This window comes from Lampris incognitus, chromosome 10 (genome assembly GCF_029633865.1).
Source record: "Lampris incognitus isolate fLamInc1 chromosome 10, fLamInc1.hap2, whole genome shotgun sequence".
In the NCBI taxonomy this organism is placed as follows: Eukaryota; Metazoa; Chordata; class Actinopteri; order Lampriformes; family Lampridae; genus Lampris; species Lampris incognitus.
The window spans coordinates 19974482-19992618 of NC_079220.1; the positions used below are offsets into that span (position 1 = coordinate 19974482).

At 44.8% G+C, this 18137-nt stretch overlaps 1 protein-coding gene across 3 annotated transcripts in view; it reads right to left on the minus strand.

Annotated features, from left to right (window-relative positions):
• Positions 1-2615: 2615 nt before the first annotated feature.
• LOC130120032 (cytosolic phospholipase A2 gamma-like) overlaps positions 2616-18137 on the minus strand; it is a 30152-nt gene continuing 14630 nt past the window's right edge. For 2 of the 3 annotated variants that reach the window (XM_056288646.1, XM_056288644.1), the window contains 10 exons: positions 16789-16894; positions 16541-16681; positions 15572-15637; positions 13380-13520; positions 8195-8341; positions 7916-7999; positions 7443-7597; positions 6137-6308; positions 3714-3882; positions 2616-3291 (listed from right to left, as the gene is read on the minus strand). In XM_056288646.1, the coding sequence (XP_056144621.1) occupies positions 3270-3291; positions 3714-3882; positions 6137-6308; positions 7443-7597; positions 7916-7999; positions 8195-8341; positions 13380-13520; positions 15572-15637; positions 16541-16681; positions 16789-16894 (1203 nt within the window). In that variant the 3' untranslated portion in view covers positions 2616-3269. The remainder of the gene's footprint in view (positions 3292-3713; positions 3883-6136; positions 6309-7442; positions 7598-7915; positions 8000-8194; positions 8342-13379; positions 13521-15571; positions 15638-16540; positions 16682-16788; positions 16895-18137) is intronic. The other variant, XM_056288645.1, reaches the window with a different exon arrangement.

Genomic DNA, 18137 nt, shown 5'->3' on the forward strand with positions numbered 1-18137 from the left:
TCATCACATCCCCATCTGCAGCTTCTGGGTTGCTGTAATCTCTGTTTAACCCCCACTGCCAAAGACTGGGAAGGAGTGATTCCTTTGATCAGTAACCCCTGACCCACCCACACATGCACACACCTCCATTACGCTTCACATACTTTGCAGACTTACCAAACACTATCATATTGTACTAATTACAGTATTTCCCAGAACACACCATATGCTACTGCTTTATCACTACCGTACTGTTTAGCTCAATCTCATTTTTATTTATTTTTTTGCCTCTGTATACATTTAGCTTTTATTTTTATATTTGCTTCCCTATAGCAAATATGAAATTCTCTAAGCTTCCCTTTATACATTGTACTGTTCCTTAATTCTGCCATGCACAGTGTGTGGAAGTGTGGGGGACCATACAAAACAGATCCAGTCTTGAATCTCCGAAAAATAGCTATACGAACCGTAAATAAAACCACTTACAGAGAATCAACACGTCCACTTTTTATCAAACTAAAAGCACTAAAATTTAAAGATTTGGTTGATTGTAAAACCACTCAAATTATGTACAGAGTAATAATCAACAATTACTTATTAGTGTCCAAGGTACGACTGAGAGAAAGTAAACACAATTTGAGAAGAACCTGTATATTCAAAAAGCCACCAGTATGGACACATGCAAAACATCACTGTATTACAACCAAGGCAGTTGGTTTGTGGAAGAATAGTGATGAGCTGAAAACATGTGGTACTTTATCTGACCTAAAAGGACTCATTAGAAACAACATATTGAACAGTAATGACGTGGACCAGTGACCAGTTTTTTTTTGTCCAAATGGGTCGATTTGTTTGAGTCGACTGAGACAGATATCATGGACACAGATGGCTGTAAAGTGAACTTTCATTTCTTGTTATCAATGCATGAATACTAGTATACGGGGGTAGGACTAGAAAAGTTCTCCAATTCTTCTGACCCCTTTTGAACATGATTGGTATTATTTGAATTGTTTATTTGTTGCTTATACGTATTTTGCCGATGATTTTTGTTTTTTATTGCTTATATGTTTTCTTTAACATGTTCAATAAAACTGATTAATTGATTGAGTGCGGCGGCATGGTGGTGCAGTGGTTAGCACGGTCGCCTCACAGCAAGAAGGTTCTGGGTTCAAGCCCCGGGGTAGTCCAACCTTGGGGGTTGTCCTCTGTGTGGAGTTTACATGTTCTCCCCATGTCTGCGTAGATTTCCTCCCACAGTCCAAAGACATGTAGGCCAGATGAATCAGCCATACTAAATTGCCCCTAGGTATGAATGTGCGTGTGCGTGTGTGTGTGTGTGTGTGTCTGACGGGCGGCCTATCCAGGGTGTCTCCCCACCTGCTGCCCAGTGACTGCTGGGATAGGGTCCAGCATGTCTGCAACCCTGAGAGCAGGATAAGCGGTTTGGATAATGGATGGCTGGATGGATGACTGAGTGTTTTTGTTTATTAAACTTGACTGTTTTTAACGTTTCCAACTGCGAAAGAGCTGCTAATAAGGTTTCTGTTATTCTAAGCATGAATATAATGAAAACCGTATATTCCATCTCCAGCTCTTCACTCTCAAAATACAGGGCTCCTGTGTGTACCCAAAGTTATAAAGAAGTCAGCTGGTGGGAGGGTCTTTTCCTATCGGGCCCCGTTCTTGTGGAATAACCTGCCTGCTGCCATCAGACAATCAGTCTGTTGGGTCCTTTAAATCCAGACTTAAAACTCATCTTTTTGCCTTAGCTTAGAATTAGTTGCCTTTGAGTGCTTCACAACCTGTACTGCATGACGGGCTGGTTTCTGTCTCAATGAGTTTATCAACCACTGTTCTGCCGACGAGATCATAGTGTATAGATTATTGGCTATTGCAAACTGTTCTCTTCTCTCACGTCTTTTCTCTCTCTGAACGACGTCTTCTCCTTTCTCTTCTTGTGTGTGTGAATAGTGTGATGTAAGTCTCCCTTGTGTGCAGGTGCAGTCTGTCCTCCTCCCAGGTCTCCATGGTGACGGTGGTTGCCACTTGGACGCTACTTGGCATCCCCCTCATCACATGTATCTGTCTTATAAATCCATATAATTTTGTTAGCCTGTTTCACTGTTATATCCTTCTCTCAGAAGGTGTGACTTTTGTGGGAGGGGGGGGTTCATCTACATGGTGATGGTGGCAGCGTAGCTCGGGTCCTGGGCTTTTCCGGTGGCATCTGGACACTGCTTGGCATCCTCCTCATCACATTCTTCATATATTTCATAATTCAATTATAATTCTTGTTATCCTCTTTCAGTGTTGTATTCTGTTAACTGTGTAAACACAACATCTGTTGCACGTCTGTCCGTCTTGGGAGAGAGATCCCTCCTCTGTTGCTCTCCCTGAGGTTTCTTCCTATTTTTTTTTCTCCCTGTTAAAAGGGTTTCTTTTAGGGAGTTGTTCCTTATCCGATGTGAGAGTCGAAAGACAGGATGTTGCATTGCTGTAAAGTCCCCTGAGGCAAGTTTGTAATTTGTGATATTGGGCTATACGAATAAAACTGTCTTGACTTAATAGACGCGATGTGCTCCAGAGGTTATAACACACTTAATGAGAAGAGTTTTTACTGACCCTCAGGTCTCATTTATTCACTGCAGGTAAACAATTAACAGGAAGTGCATAAGGCATCTCTGAGCTCCAGATAAGATGAGTCTGTGGAGGCGTTGGTTAGTACTGCCCGTCATCTCAAACAAGTCTCCGGCAGTTTGTTCCAGATTGTTTGACCAATCTGTATGCATTTCCAGCACTTGTAGACCTTGACTTCAACTTCAACCAGGTCAGTGCGAGAGCCTGTTCACTGAGGTGTTGGTGTGTGAGTTGTTTGTGCATCTTAGATTATATGTACCATACACCTTGTCTGCAAAATAATAGATATTGCCACCTGGTATTGAATTTAAAACCCTTTTCCCACAATCTGTTTATCTTCACTTCCTAAGAACAATCCTAAAGCCTGTCTCCTACTCTTCATGCTATTCTATATGTGTTGCTATTCTCTCCTCATAATGATTGTAATGGATTATAAAATTCATAAGAGATTATCATAGCTTTGAACTGATATTAAAATACAAGTCTTTCATGAACTGAGCAAGTGGTCAAGTTTTGGTGGTGTGTTTTAACATGACACCATACATGCGCTTAGTGAGCAGGAAAAGAAGCCATAGCCTGACCTCTAGTGTTTGAATTTGGTTACTACAGCGTAAAGCAACAAAACTGAGAATCCCGATTGTATTCAGCTGCCATTAAGATGAAATGTCAGAGTTCCTGCAGCAAAACAGAAGAAACAGGCAGGAACAATTTTAGTTTCATAATCTAATTAATTTGTTCATTACACACAAACACACAATTCTCTTACCAAGCAGCTATGAAATAAGCTTGCTCATTGATTTTATCCATCAATCCATCTAAACCAGCAGTGGCTAACCATGTGCCATAGAGAGCCATGTGTATGCAGGTTTTCATTCCAGCCCGACTGCACACCAGGTGATTTCACTGATATATTCTTCCTCTTTGGCTGAAGGGTTGCTAATCAGTGAAATCACCTGGTGTGGAGTCCGGCTGGAGTGAAAACCTGCATACACATGGCTCTCCATGGCACATGGTTAGCCACCCCTGATTTAAACATTTCACCCATCCATCTCTTTTCACACATATTCCTTTCTCACCCACACACACACGGCTCCTACCTCCTGCTCTCTCTGCGTTGTACAGCCTTGTGGACCTCCCTCAGTATGATGTCCTTGTTGTTCTTCATGTTGGCTTTAGCTGTCTCCAACAGAAACTCAATCTTATCGGGGGTAAAAGGAAGCTGAAAAGTGGAGTACTCCTCCATCTTCTTGCTCACCTCTTCTGCATCTACAAGCAAATGAAAGGCTTGTATATTTGGTAAGGTAAGAAATATTGATTTGCTTTGGTCATCGTGTGTGTATGTGTGTGTGTTAACCTTTGTTTCTATTGTGGGGCTTAGAATTACAATGTGAGATGATGAAGAGGGCGATGTACTTGGACACGGGTGCATAAGGAGCAAAATAACAACTATCTCCACTTACTAAAAAAGGTATTGTCTCATACTTTGAGCCTAGAGCAGATGAAGAAAATTTGATAGTGGGAAAATTGCATTGTGTAGCAATGCAAAAAGAATAATATTGCAACTTCTGCACACTGTAGTCTAGCTTGAGCGATCATATCATGTGATAATGTATTCTATACCCCAAAGTGTCTAACAGCCCTCTGATATATTGCAGCAGTGCATCGATACATCCCCTGGATGCCCCAAAATGGATTGAATTAGGAAATCAATCAGTGATCAGAATGTTTAATTGTATTCTCTGTGTCAGTTTGACATGGATTAGCAGACACTCTCATGTTTGTACACTCAAGGTACAATACTGTAATATAGAGAAATAGACATTTGGTAAGTTGTATGAGAGGTTACACACTAAGGAAGGAGAAAAGGACTTGTGCCGATTGGCTAGACAGAGGGACCGCAATGGGAAAGATGTGCAGCAGGTAAGGGCGATGAAGGATAGAGATGGAAATGAGCTGACAAGTGAGGAGAGTGTGTTGAGAAGGTAGAAGGAGTATTTTGAGGGGCTGATGAATGAAGAAAATGAGAGAGAGCGAAGGTTGGATGATGTGGGGATAGTGAATCAGGAAGTGCGGTGGATTAGCAAGGAGGAAGTGAGAGCAGTTATGAAGAGGATGAAGAGCGGAAAGGCAGTTGGTCCTGATGACATACCTGTGGAGGCATGGAGATGTTTAGGAGAGATGGCAGTGGAGTTTTTAACTAGATTGTTTAACACAATCTTGGAAAGTGAGAGGATGCCTGAAGGGTGAAGAAGAAGTATCCTGGTACCGATTTTCAAGAATAAGGGCGATGTGCAGAACTGTAGCAACTACAGAGGTATAAAGTTGATCAGCCACAGCATGAAGATATGGGAAAGAGTAATAGAAGCTAGGTTAAGAGGAGAGGTGACGATTAACGAGCAGCAGTATGGTTTCATGCCAGGAAAGAGCACCACAGATGCAATGTTTGTTTTGAGAATTTTGATGGAGAAGTATAGAGAAGGCCAGAAGGAGTTACACTGTGTCTTTGTGGATTTAGAGAAAGCATATGACAGGGTGCTGAGAGAGGAGGTGTGATATTGTATGAGGAAGTCGGGAGTGGCAGAGAAGTATGTAGGAGTGGTGCAGGATATGTATGAGGGAAGTGTGACAATGGTGAGGTGTGCGGTTGGAATGACAGATGGGTTCGAGGTGGAGGTGGGATTACATTAAGGATTGGCTCTGGGCCCTTTCTTGTTTACAATGGTGATGGACGCCTGCCGAGATCAGGCAGGAGTCTCTGTGGACTATGTTTACAGATGACATTGTGATCTGTAGTGAGAGTAGGGGGCAGTTGAGAAAAGCCTGGAGAGGTGGAGGTATGCACTGGAGAGAAGAGGAATGAAAGTCAGTAGGAGCAAGACAGAATACCTATGCGTGAATGAGAGGGAGGATAGTGGAATGGTGAGGACGCAATGAGTAGAGGTGTCGAAGGCATATGGCATACTTGGGGTCAACTGTCCAAAGTAACGGGGAGTGAGGAAGAGAGGTGAGGAAGAGAGTGTCAGGAGGGATTTGCGACAGAAGGGTACCAGCAAGAGTTAAAGGGAAGGTTTACAAGATGGTTGTGAGACCAGCTATGTTATATGGTTTGGAGACAGTGGCACTGACGAAAAGACAGGAGGCGGGGCTGGAGGTGACAGAGTTGAAGATGCTAAGATTTGCATTGGGAGTGATGAAGGAGGACAGGATTAGGAACGAGTATATCAGAGGGACAGCTCAGGTTGGACGGTTTGGAGACAAAGCAAGAGAGGTGAGATTGAGATGGTTAGGACATGTGGGGAGGAGAGATGCTGGGTATATTGGGAGATGAATGCTGAATATGGAGCTGCCAGGGAAGAGGAAAAGAGGAAGGCCAAAGAGGAGGCTTATGGATGTGGTGAGAGGACATGCAGGTGGCTGGTGTGACAGAGGAAGATGCAGAGGACAGGAAAAAATGGAAACAGATGATCCGCTGTGGCGACCCCTAATGGGAGCAGCCGAAAGTAGTAGTAGAGAAATAGACCTTTGCAGTTCTGTCTGTTGAAGAGAGGCATGAAAATGATGGTGGGTTCTTTCTGTTTGCCCTCAAAAACGTAACAGTCCTTTGGCCAGTCTTTCTCCTCCAGGACCTTGTCATCAATCTTGGGGAAAGGCTTCTTTACTTTGGCTGCATAGTCTCTGGCAAGGGTCAGGGTCTAGGGGAAAGGAAAAGGAAGAGTTGTGTTACGCCACATTCACATTTGTCCTCAGTGTTTGTATCCTGTTAACTCACTAAAAGTAAAAAAAAAAAAAAGCTTTAAAGAAAACTTATCGACTGTGACCACAGACTCCATTTGTTCCCTTTGCTCTGGGGGCCAATGTCAATTCATGTATTGCTGTAGCCAAGTAAGCATTGGTTCAAATCAAAAAGGGACATTTTTTTTAGCATAGCTCATGGCAAATATTTTTCCACTTACACTAGTTTAACATTTTCTTCATTTGCTAAAGTTTGGTTCATGGAAAAGAGACATGGCAGCAAAGACTTGTGGGAGGTCAGCTTCTTTGGAAACAGGGCTAAGTGTCCCCCCCCCCTTTTTTTTCTCCCCAATTGTACTTGGCCAATTACCTCACTCTTCCGAGCCATCCTGGTCATTGCTTCACCCCCTCTGCCGATCCGGGGAGGGCTGCAGACTACCACATGCCTCCTCCGATACATGTGGAGTCGCCAGCCGCTTCTTTTAACCTGACAGTGAGGAGTTTCTCCAGGGGGACATAGCGCATGGGATGGTCACGCTATTCCCCCGAATTCCCCCTCCCCCCTGAACAGGCGCCCCAACCGACCAGAGGCGGCGCTAGTGCAGCGACCAGGACACATACCCACACCCAGCTTCCCACCCGCAGACACGGCCAATTGTGTCTGTAGAGATGCCTAACCAAGCCGGAGGTCACATGGGTATTTCCAATCAGCGATCCCCGTGTTGGTAGGCAATGGAATATACCACTACTCTACCCGAACACCTGGGGCTAGCGGTTTTTAACTGAGTTTGCGTTTTTAGCGCATAAACTAAATTAACTTCATCAACTTTTGTATATCCAGTCATTTTTTTCTGTAGTTCCCAGTGGGGTCCTTGCATTCACTTTATAATGAGCAAATACAATGCATTAATAATAAGGGTTTGGCTTTGACCCAGTGCAATTTTAAAATTCAACTTGTGTAACTTTGCCATCACAAAAATTGATGAAAAACATAATAATCACTGCAGGGAATAAATATACTATATACTATAACCATCAAATATTTTCCGACCCACTAACATGAGGAGAAAGGAATGCATGAGCAGGAGAAATACCTCAAACATGTTCCCTGCACTGTACTCCGGTGCTATGATGAGGTCTATGTCTCTCTTGTCCCCCAGGAAAGGAGGGTAAGGTACATTTATCAACAGGCCTGCGTCTATCAGGAGGAAGCTTTCCTTCATGTGGAGACAGGGTGGCACTGCACTATCTGTCTCACACACACACACACACACACACACACACACACACACACACACACACACACACACACACACACACACACACACACACACACACACACACACACACACACACACGAATCTTACTGTTACAGTATATGGGAGGCTTTTTTTATTCAGTCTTTTTTGAGGTGATCCACTCCCTGCATCAACTGAGTTCGAAGCCCAAAAACAATGAATTAACTGACCCAAAATACCGAACTGTATTAATATTCTACCCCATAAGTATCTGGATGTTGTATTGTTTCCATTGTGAATTTCACTCTAGCTCGACTCAGTCACCTCACCTTGGTAATTGTAGAGGAAGTTTCTGGTCATTCCCCATTCCCATTTCAGAATCAGAGGAAGTGCATGTTTAGTCAGCCAAGAGACTAGGACACAAACATGCAAAAGAAGAAATACATGGCTTTTACATTGCAAAGAAGAATAACAAAGATTTATGCACGTTATGATATTCAAAATGGCCTGATAAAGTAAATCTAAATTTGTCAGTCAGGTCAGGTCAGTCAATCCAGTCTATCCGTCTGTCTGTCTGGTCAGTCCATCAGTCAGTCAGTCAAACTTACCACGCTTTTTGAATAGTCCTTCCTCCAGACTTTCACTCCAAGTCTCTACAGCCCTTATCAGCTCCAAAGTCCAAATCTGAAAAAGTTGTTGTCTTTCCTCTGGACTCTTTGACTCCAGCAGAGATGATCTGTTTTGGTTTATCTCATCTGGTAAAAGCAGAATTTAATGTAAACTGTAACCTTTAGAATTAAACATTTAGAATCGGTCATTTGTCAACAGGGGACTTGTTTTAAGACAGATAGCAAGACAGCTACAGTGCTGTGACAAAGTAATTGCCCCCTTAGTTACTCAATCAACCTATTAACCAAATTTAATTGCTCATTGTATTCAATTAGAGCAGTCGAACCCAGGCTTGATTACTGCCAGCCCTGTTGAATCATAATGTATAACTTATAAATGCCAGCCCTGTTGAACCACAACTTACAAACCCCAATTCCAATGAAGTTGGGACGTTGTGTAAAACGTAAATAAAAACAGAATACAATGATTTGCAAATCCTTTTTGACCTATATTCAATTGAATACACTACAAAGACAAGATATTTAATGTTCAAACTGATAAACTTTGTTTTTTTTGCAACTATTCACTCATTTTGAATTTGATGTCTGTAACACATTCCAAAAAAGCTGGGGCAGGGGCATATTCACCACTGTGTTACATCACCTTTCCTTTTAACAACACTCAATAAGCGTTTGGGAACTGAGGACACTAATTGTTGAAGCTTTGTGGGTGGAATTCTTTCCCATTCTTGCTTGATGTACGACTTCAGTTGCTCAACAGTCCGGGGTCTCTGTTGTCATATTTTGCGCTTCATAATGTGCCACACATTTTCAATGGGAGACAGGTCTGGACTGCAGGCAGGCCAGTCTAGTACCCACACTCTTTTACTACGAAGCCACACTGTTGTAACACGTGCAGAATGTGGCTTGGTATTGTCTTGCTGAAATAAGCAGGGACGTCCCTGAAAAAGACGTCATTTGGATGGCAGCATATGTTGCTCCAAAACCTGTATGTACCTTTCAGCATTAATTGGTGCCTTCACAGATGTGCAAGTAACCCATGATGCCATGGGCACTAACACACCCCCATACCATCACAGATGCTGGCTTTTGGACGTTGCGCTGATAACAATCTGGATGGTCCTTTTCCTCTTTAGCCCGGAGGACACGACGTCCATGATTTCCAAACACAATTTGAAATGTGGACTCGTCAGACCACAGCACACTTTTCCGCTTTGCGTCAGTCCATCTCAGATGAGCTTGGGGCCCAGAGAAGCCGGCGGCGTTTCTGGGTGTTGTTGATATATGGCTTTCGCTTTGCATGGTAGAGTTTTAACTTGCACTTGTAGATGTAGCGACTGTGTTAACTGACAATGGTTTTCTAAAGTGTTCCTGAGCCCACGTGGTAATATCCTTTACAGAATGATGTTGGTTTTTAATGCAGTGCTGCCTGAGGGGTCGAAGGTCACGGGCATTCAATGTTGGTTTTCGGCCTTGCTGCTTACATGCAAAGATTTCTCCGGATTCTCTGAATCTTTTGATGATATTATGGACTGGAGATGATGAAATCCCTAAATTCCTTGCAATTGTACGTTGAGAAACGTTGTTCTTAAACTGTTGGACTATTTGCTCACGCAGTTGTTCACAAAGTGGTGAACCTCGCCCCAGCCTTGCTTGTGAACGTCTGAGCCTTTCGGGGATGCTCCTTTTATATCCAATCATGATACTCACCTGTTTCCAATTAACCTGTTCACCTGTGGAATGTTCCAAACAGGTGTTTTTTGAGCATTCCTCAACTTTCCCAGTCTTTTGTTGCCCCTGTCCCAGCTTCTTTGAAACGTGTTGCAGGCATCAAATTCAAAATGAGTGAATATTTGCAAAAAACAATAAAGTTTATCAGTTTGAACATTAAATATCTTGTCTTTGTAGTGTATTCAATTGAATATAGGTCAAAAAGGATTTGCAAATCATTGTATTCTGTTTTTATTTACGTTTTACACAACGTCCCAACTTCATTGGAATTGGGGTTTGTATATAGCACCTTATGAAGAAAAGTCTAGGACAGAACTCCAATTTAAATTTGTAATATTGCCACATGGCCGTTTTGAGCAAGACATGCCCAACAATGTGTCTGTGTAGCAAATTTAAAAGTTAAATTGGAGTGCTGTCCTATTCTTTTCTTTTACATGATTTACTATATTCAGGATGCAGCACCCAGTCGTATCGTGAGTTGAGTGGTTTTTTCTTATTTTATATAGAACCTTACCATCAATGTGAAGTAGCTGCAAGGTCTCAATGGGGTCAGACCTATGTTCCCTCAGCCCTGTGGGTTAGCTGTGGAATAGGTTAGCTATCGGTTAAGGTTAGGGTTAGGTAGAGGTTAGGTCAGGTTAAGGCAGGTTAGGTTAAGTTTATGTAAGTTTGGGCGTCTGGGTAGTGTAGCGGTCTATTTCATTTTCTACTAACACACGGGTTGCCGGTCCAAATCCTCGTGTTACCTCCGGCTTGGTCGGGCATCCCTACAGACATAATTGGCTGTGCCTGTGGGTGGGAAGCTGGATGTGGGTATGTGTCCTGGTCGCTGCACTAGTGCCTCCTCTGGTCAGTCGGGATGCCTGCTTGGGGAGGAGGGGGAACTGGGGGGGATAGTGTGATCTTCCCACACGCTACGTGTCCCCCTGGCAAAACTCCTCACAGTCAGGTGAAAAGAAGTTGCTGGCGACTCCACGTGTATCAGAGGAGGCATGTGGTAGTCTGCAGCCCTCCCCGGATCGGCAGACGGGGTGGCGCATTGACCGGGACAGCTCGGAAAATAGGGTAATTGGCCAAGTATAATTGGGGAGAAAAAGAGGGGGGGAAAAGCCCCCCATAAATGGCCATTGTTGTTAGTTGTTGTGGTGAAAAAACACGTCAGTGGGGCTGTAAATGTTCATACTATTCCACTGGTCATTTGGTTGTTACTGCAAAACCTCACCTCAGTGAGTCCGCAACTTAAAAAAACAAAAACAAAAAAGAGTCTGCAACTTGCCACAAGTCGGTTTATACTGAAGTTTATGTGGAAGATAGCCTGCTACAATGGTTTGCAATGGCAGCATTTTAAATAAAAATAGCTGCCACTCTGACCATCCTGCTTTGCTGATTTGAATGGGAATGGTCATTCTTCTCATCCAATTTCAATGGATATATCAGTCTGGAAAGGGTTTCAAAACCATTTCTAAGGCTCTGGGACTCCAGACAACCACAGCTAGAGCCACTGTCTCCAAATGGCGATAACTCAGTGTTGAATTTTCCCAGGAGTGGCCGGCCTACCAAATTCCTCCAAGGGCTCAGTGATGACTCATCCAGGAGGTCACAGAAAAACCCAGGAAACATCTAAACTACTACAGACCTCTCTAACCTCAGCTAAGGTCACTGTTCATGATTCAAAAATAAGAAAGAAACCAGACAAAAATAGAATTCATGGGAGAGTTGCAAGGCACAAACCACTGCTAACTAAGAGAAAAAAATAGTCTCACATTTGCAAAAAAGCACACTGATGACCGCCAAGCTTTTTGGGATAATGTTCTGTGGACAGACGAGTCAAAAGTGGATTTTTTTAGGAGACATGGGTCCTCTTATGTCTGGCGTAACAGTATTTCAAGATAAGAACATCATACCAACAGTCAAACATGATGTTAGGTAGTGTGATGGTGTGAGGACCCTTTGCTGCCTTAGGGCCTGGAAGACTTGCCATCATCGTAGGAACCATGGATTCTGCTCTCTAACAGAAAATTATGAAGGAGGATGTCCAGTCATCAGTCCATGATAGGCCGCAGGAAAATGACCCAAATCACTAGAGGAAGGAAATAATGCATCGCTTCTGGTGTGGGAAGATGGCAGCACAAAATCATGTTTGCAGTGGCCTCACCCAGTACTGGTGTGGGAAGATGGTGGCGCAAATTTACGTTTGCGGCGGCCTCACCCAGTACTGTCCATGCTGCAGTGTCTTTGTCCACGTCTAAGTTCGTGTCTTTGTTTGATGGCTAGGAGAGCTGGTGCTGGATCAACTGGGGGAGCTTGGTCTGCTGCGTCTGGTGGGCTCAGGGACCACGGCCCTGCCTGGAGCTGCACCCAAAGGAAACACCTAAGGCAGTCTGACAGGACTCGGAAGCAGGGCAGGCTAAGCTAATGCAGACCGGCAGTTCCAACAGTCATCCTGGTGTTTGCTCCGTTGGACAGTGAATTGTTTTTTTAATATGTTGGATATATGTGGGGTTTTTTTTTGGTTTTTTTTGCAGTTTGGATGTATGTGTTCTTGTAGTTTGGATATGTGTTTTTGTCTTTGTGTTGTACTTCTGTGGGCTGGGGGAAGTGATATTTTGTTTCATTTCATGTGCGCAGGTGCATGGAATAAAATGGCAAATAAATGTTCCTGATTCCTGATCCTGATTCCTGAAGTCCACCTCAGAATGGCCCAAAAGAAACAAAATTAAGGTTTTGGGGCGGCCTAGTCCAAGTCCTGACTTGAATCCCATCGAGATGTTGTGGCAGAACCTTAAACAAGCAGTTCATGCTCGAAAACCCTTCGATGTTGCTGAATTACAGCAATTCTGCTGTAGGCCAATATTCTTCCACAGCGATGTGAAAGACTGATCTCCAATTATAGGTAGTGCTTTTTTCCAGTTGTTGATGCTAAAGGTGGCACAACCAGTTATTAAGTTCAGGGGGGCAATTACTTTTTTCACATGGATGATAATGTATGGGTGTTGGATAACTTTTTCCTTCAAGAAATAAAATTACAATTTAAAAACTGAATTTTGTGTTTACTCAGGTTCTCTTCGTCTTACGTATATTACATTATGTATGAAGATCTGAGGCAATTAAGTGTGACATGCAATAATAAACGAAATCAGGAAGGGGGCAAATATTTTTTTCACAACACTGTATTTAAGACAGCCATGCGATTCATTGAAGAATGCTTACAATGCTAACTGTTTCTAGGGTAGATGAGGAATAAATATAGAAACGTTTTCCTTATAACGCAATGAGTGCTGTCAAGAGAAAATAAATGTTTCACTGCAGGCTGCAACTTGGCAACCTGCTAGTGTTGAATGAACCGATGTCATATTTATGCTTTTTCACTTTAATGGTAGCAACCGCAGATGTAGTCATGATTAATCACCATTATCATTACAACCACCAATACCTTCCAATATTCTCTGCAGGTTATCCAGCTCGGCAAGGCGTGAAGGATCTCTGATGTTGGCTCTGATCAGGGCTGTCAGCTTGATGAGAATGTGGTACACATGCAGGTACTGGTCACCTGCATCGTCTATCTGCCCTGGCACTAAAACAAACAGGCACATACACACATAACCATGCATTTATTTATTTATCTATTTTTGGACCCCCCCTCCCCCTTTTTTTTCTCCCCAATTGTACTTGGCCAATTACCTCACTCTTCCAAGCCATCCTGGATGCTGATCCACCTCCACTGGCGATCCGGGGAGGGCTGCAGACTACCCCATGCCTCCTCCGATACATGTGGAGTCGCCAGCCACTTCTTTTCACCTGACAGTGAAGAGTTTCCCCAGGGGGGCATAGTGCGTGGGAGGATCATGCTACCCCCCCCCCAGTTCCCCTTCACCCCGAACAGGCACCCCGACCAACCAGAGGAGGCGCTAGTGCAGCAACCAGGACACAAACGCATCCGGCTTCCCACCCGCAGACACGGCCAACTGTGTCTGTAGGGACGTCCGACCAAGCCGGAGGTAACGCGAGGATTCGAATCAGAAGACCGCTACCAAATAGAAGTTCTTTTGGTTTCAATATGTAATGAAAACACATATTTAAAAATAAAACCCGGACCGGCGGGTGTGTTCCAATTATCGGGGCATCACATTGCTCAGCCTCCCTGGGAAAGTCTACTCTAGAGTACTGGAAAGGAGGCTCCGACCGATTGTTGAACCCCGGATCCAGGAGGAACAATGCGGATTCCATCCTGGCCATGGAACGACGGACCAACTCTTTACCCTTACAGAACTGCTGAGGGGGGCATGGGAGTTTGACCAGCCAGTCTACATGTGTTTTGTGGACTTGGAGAAGGCTTATGACCAGGGCACTCTGTGGGGGGTTCTGATTTGGGTACCGGGGCAGTTGCTACAAGCCATCCGGTCCTTGTGTAACCAAAGTCAGAGCTGTGTCCGCATTCTCGGCACAAAGTCAAACACGTTTTCGGTGGCTGTCGGACTCCGCCAAGGTTGTCCCTTGTCTCCGATTCTGTTTGTGATATTCATGGACAGGATCTCAAGGCAATGCCAAGGTGAGGAGTGTGTCTGTTTTGGGAACCTCGGAATTGCATCTCTGTTCTTCGCAGATTATGTGGTTTTGTTGGCTTCATCAGAAAGCAAACTCTAGCGCGCACTAGGGCCAGTTGCAGCTGAGTGTGAAATGGCTGGGATGAGAGACAGCGCCTCCGAGTCTGACGCCATGGTTCTCTACTGGAAAACGGTGGATTGCTCCCTCCGGGTTGGGGATGAGCTGTTGCCTCAAGTGAAGGAGTTCAAGTATCTCGGGGTCTTGTTCACGAGTGAGGGTAGGATGGAACGGGAGATGGACAGGTGGATTGGCGCAGCATCAGCAATAATGCCGACGTTGTACCAGACCGTTGTGGCGAAGAGGGAGCTGAGCCAGAAGGCAAAGCTCTCAATTTACCAGGCAGTCTTCGTTCCAACCCACACCTATGGTCATGAGCTTTGGGTAGTGACCGAAAGGGTGAGATCGCGGATACAAGCGGCTGATATGAATTTCCTCCGTAGGGTGTCTGGACTCAGCCTTAGTGACAGGGTGGGGAGGTCGGACATTCAGAGGGAGCTTGGAGTAAAGCCGCTGCTCCTTCACGTCAAAAGGAGCGAGTTGAGGTGGTTCAGGCATCTGATTAAGATGCCTCCTGGGCGCCTTCCTCTGGAGGTTTACCGGGCACGGCCAACTGGGAGGAGACCCCGGGGTAGACCCAGAACTCACTGGAGGGACTACGTGTCCAATCTGGCCTTGATCCCCCAGGATGAGCTGGAGGGCATTGTTGGGGAGAGGGACGTCTGGAGTGCCCTACTTAGCTTGCTGCCACCGTGACCCGACCCCGGAGATGATGAATGAATGAATGAATGAATGAACGTAATGGAAAACATTACATTTTGTAATACAGTTCAAACATCATGGCAGGAACAAAATGACCCACCGCACGCACACACACACGCACGCACGCACGCACGCACGCACGCACGCACGCACGCACGCACGCACGCACGCACGCACACACACACACACACACACACACACACTGTGTACTACCTTATAATATCACATTTTCGAATGTTTATAATTACAAAACCTAATCACCGTGTAGCCAGGGAGGTGTCAAGTCTCTGATGGTCTCCTCATGAGCAACAGCACAACCCATAATACCTTAGAGCAACAACAAAAACAACACACACACACGAATTAGGGTTGCACAGTATGTACTGTACAGTATGTACAGTAACAGCAGGTAGTTAAGCTTATTAGCTGGAGCAGAGAAAAGTCATAAGGTTGCTGCCCTCATTGCTGGATTGGGTGTGTTGGCAAAAATATTGAAGGGGAATTGGGTTTACAGGCTTTTGGTCTGTGCCAGCAATAAATGAACTAAATTGGTTAATTGAATCTCTAACATGAAAAGTGACCTAGCCTCGGAAAATGGCTGCACAATCTTTAAAAGGACAAGTGCTGAGGAACCAAATAGCTATCTTGTTTCTGTTCCATCCATCCATCCATCCATCCATCCATCCATCCATCCATCCATCCATCTTTTATCCAAGCCGCTTATCCCAACCGAGCTCGCGGGATGCTGAAGCCTACGGTTGGGCAAGCGGGGAGACACCCTGGACAAGCTGCCAGTCCATCACAGGGCTGACACTGACACACACACACACACACACACACACACACACACACACACACACACACACACACACACACCTAGGGACAATTTAGTACGGCCGACTCACCTGACCTACATGCCTTTGGACTGTGGGAGGAAACCGGAGCACCCGGAGGAAATCCACGCAGACACAGGAGAACATGCAAACTCCACACAGAGGATGACCTGGGACGACCCCCAAGGTTGGACTACCCCGGGGCTCAAACCCTGGACCTTCTTGCTATGAGGCAACCGTGCTAACCACTGCGCCACCGTGCCGCCATTTCTGTTCCAGCCTTTACAAAACAAAAGCTTTCTGTTGTTCAGATTTTGTATGCATACACTGCTCTAAATACTTGTCTGCATCTGTTAGAAAATTCCGTCGCTTTTGATACAGACAAATTCAAACGCACCTTGTAGTCTGACCATGTCCATTTCGGGCCTCTCCTCCATCAGCTCTCCTGCCTGGAAGCGGCTGCCCAGATGAGAAGTTTTTACAAAGAGACCCAACTCTGTGAAGCCAGACTCATGAGGAGTTATCTCAAACCATTTACCTGAGAGAGAGAGAGAACAAGAGAGAGAAAAGAAAAAACCTCATTCAACACCAAAAACAAATTTCTCTGACCTTGCTCACAACTAATGGCAATGTGTGTGTGTCTACCTTCTATAGGCCCATGGGAATAGCAGTGCTTCTCTATAGCGCTGTAGATGGGGTAAGGGTTCGTGACATTTCTACTGGCCTCATCTGACAGACGACGTCGGTCCATCTGATGAAAACAAAGACATCGTACTGGGCTGTGGCGTAGGAGGAAATCACAGTGTGGGTGGGCACAGTGAAAATCAGGTGGGCTTAACTTGTCCAGGACCAATCATACTTAATAGGTTCTGAAATGCATACGTTAACCAATTACAGGCAGTTACAACTATACTTACCTGAATGCAACACAGTTTAATCAGACAAGGCTTATACATCATCAGAGGTAATGTTACACGCACCAAGATGAACAGCAATACATCACATAGCCTGGCACGGTGCCCCCCCGGTGCCCCCCCCCACACACACACACACACACACACAAACTCGAATTGTATACCCAACAAAAACTATACCCAATTAACGATAATACTGAAATAGGCAATAGGCTACTACAGTCCTAAATTGTAAATTAGCTTACTTTTGATGATGACAGCAGGAGATGACTGGGCTTGGTGTTGAACATTGAAATTATTTCATTACAGTCCAATGACTCAGTCAGTTCTCTTTCAAAGGGAGCAGGGACAAAGAGTTCAGTCTGTATGTATATCATTGATGCTCTGATGCCAGTTTTTATCCGACTTACAGTAGAAAAGAGTCTTTCAACAGTGCAGCTTGTTATGGGTAGGGTGACGAGGGCCCATAGGACACGATTCATTCTGGGAAAAACGTCACTGGGGCATGTGTCGAGCACTTCAACAATTGATGGAAAGGTCCTGTCCGCTGTACAAACACGTCATGTTCTGCATCTTCCACAGCGATGGAAAAGTGGGCTGGTGGGCTGTATTAATGCCTTGTTACCAAAGGTGTTTGACTGAGGCAAGCAAGCAGCAGCAGCTCTCAAACCCATACATGTCTGCCTTAAAATGAGTGTTCAGTTCCATGATCTGCCTGTCTAGTATATCCTTCCATATATTTTTTATGTCAAAGTTTTCCGTTACACATGATGTTTTGCCCACGGCAGATTCAACCTGAGTATCGCCCAACTTAGCTGGCAATGTCCTTTTTTTTGTGGATTTTTTTCCCCCCTTTTCTCCCCAATTGTATCCAGCCAATTGCCCCACTCTTCTGAGCCATCCCGGTTGCTGCTCCACCCCCTCTGCCGATCCAGGGAGGGCTGCAGACTACCACGTTTCCTCTTATACATATGGCGTCACCAGCTGCTTCTTTTCACCTGACAGTGAGGAGTTTAACCAGGGGGATGTAGCACGTGGGAGGATCGCACTATTCCCCCCAGTTCCCCCTCCTAAAGAACA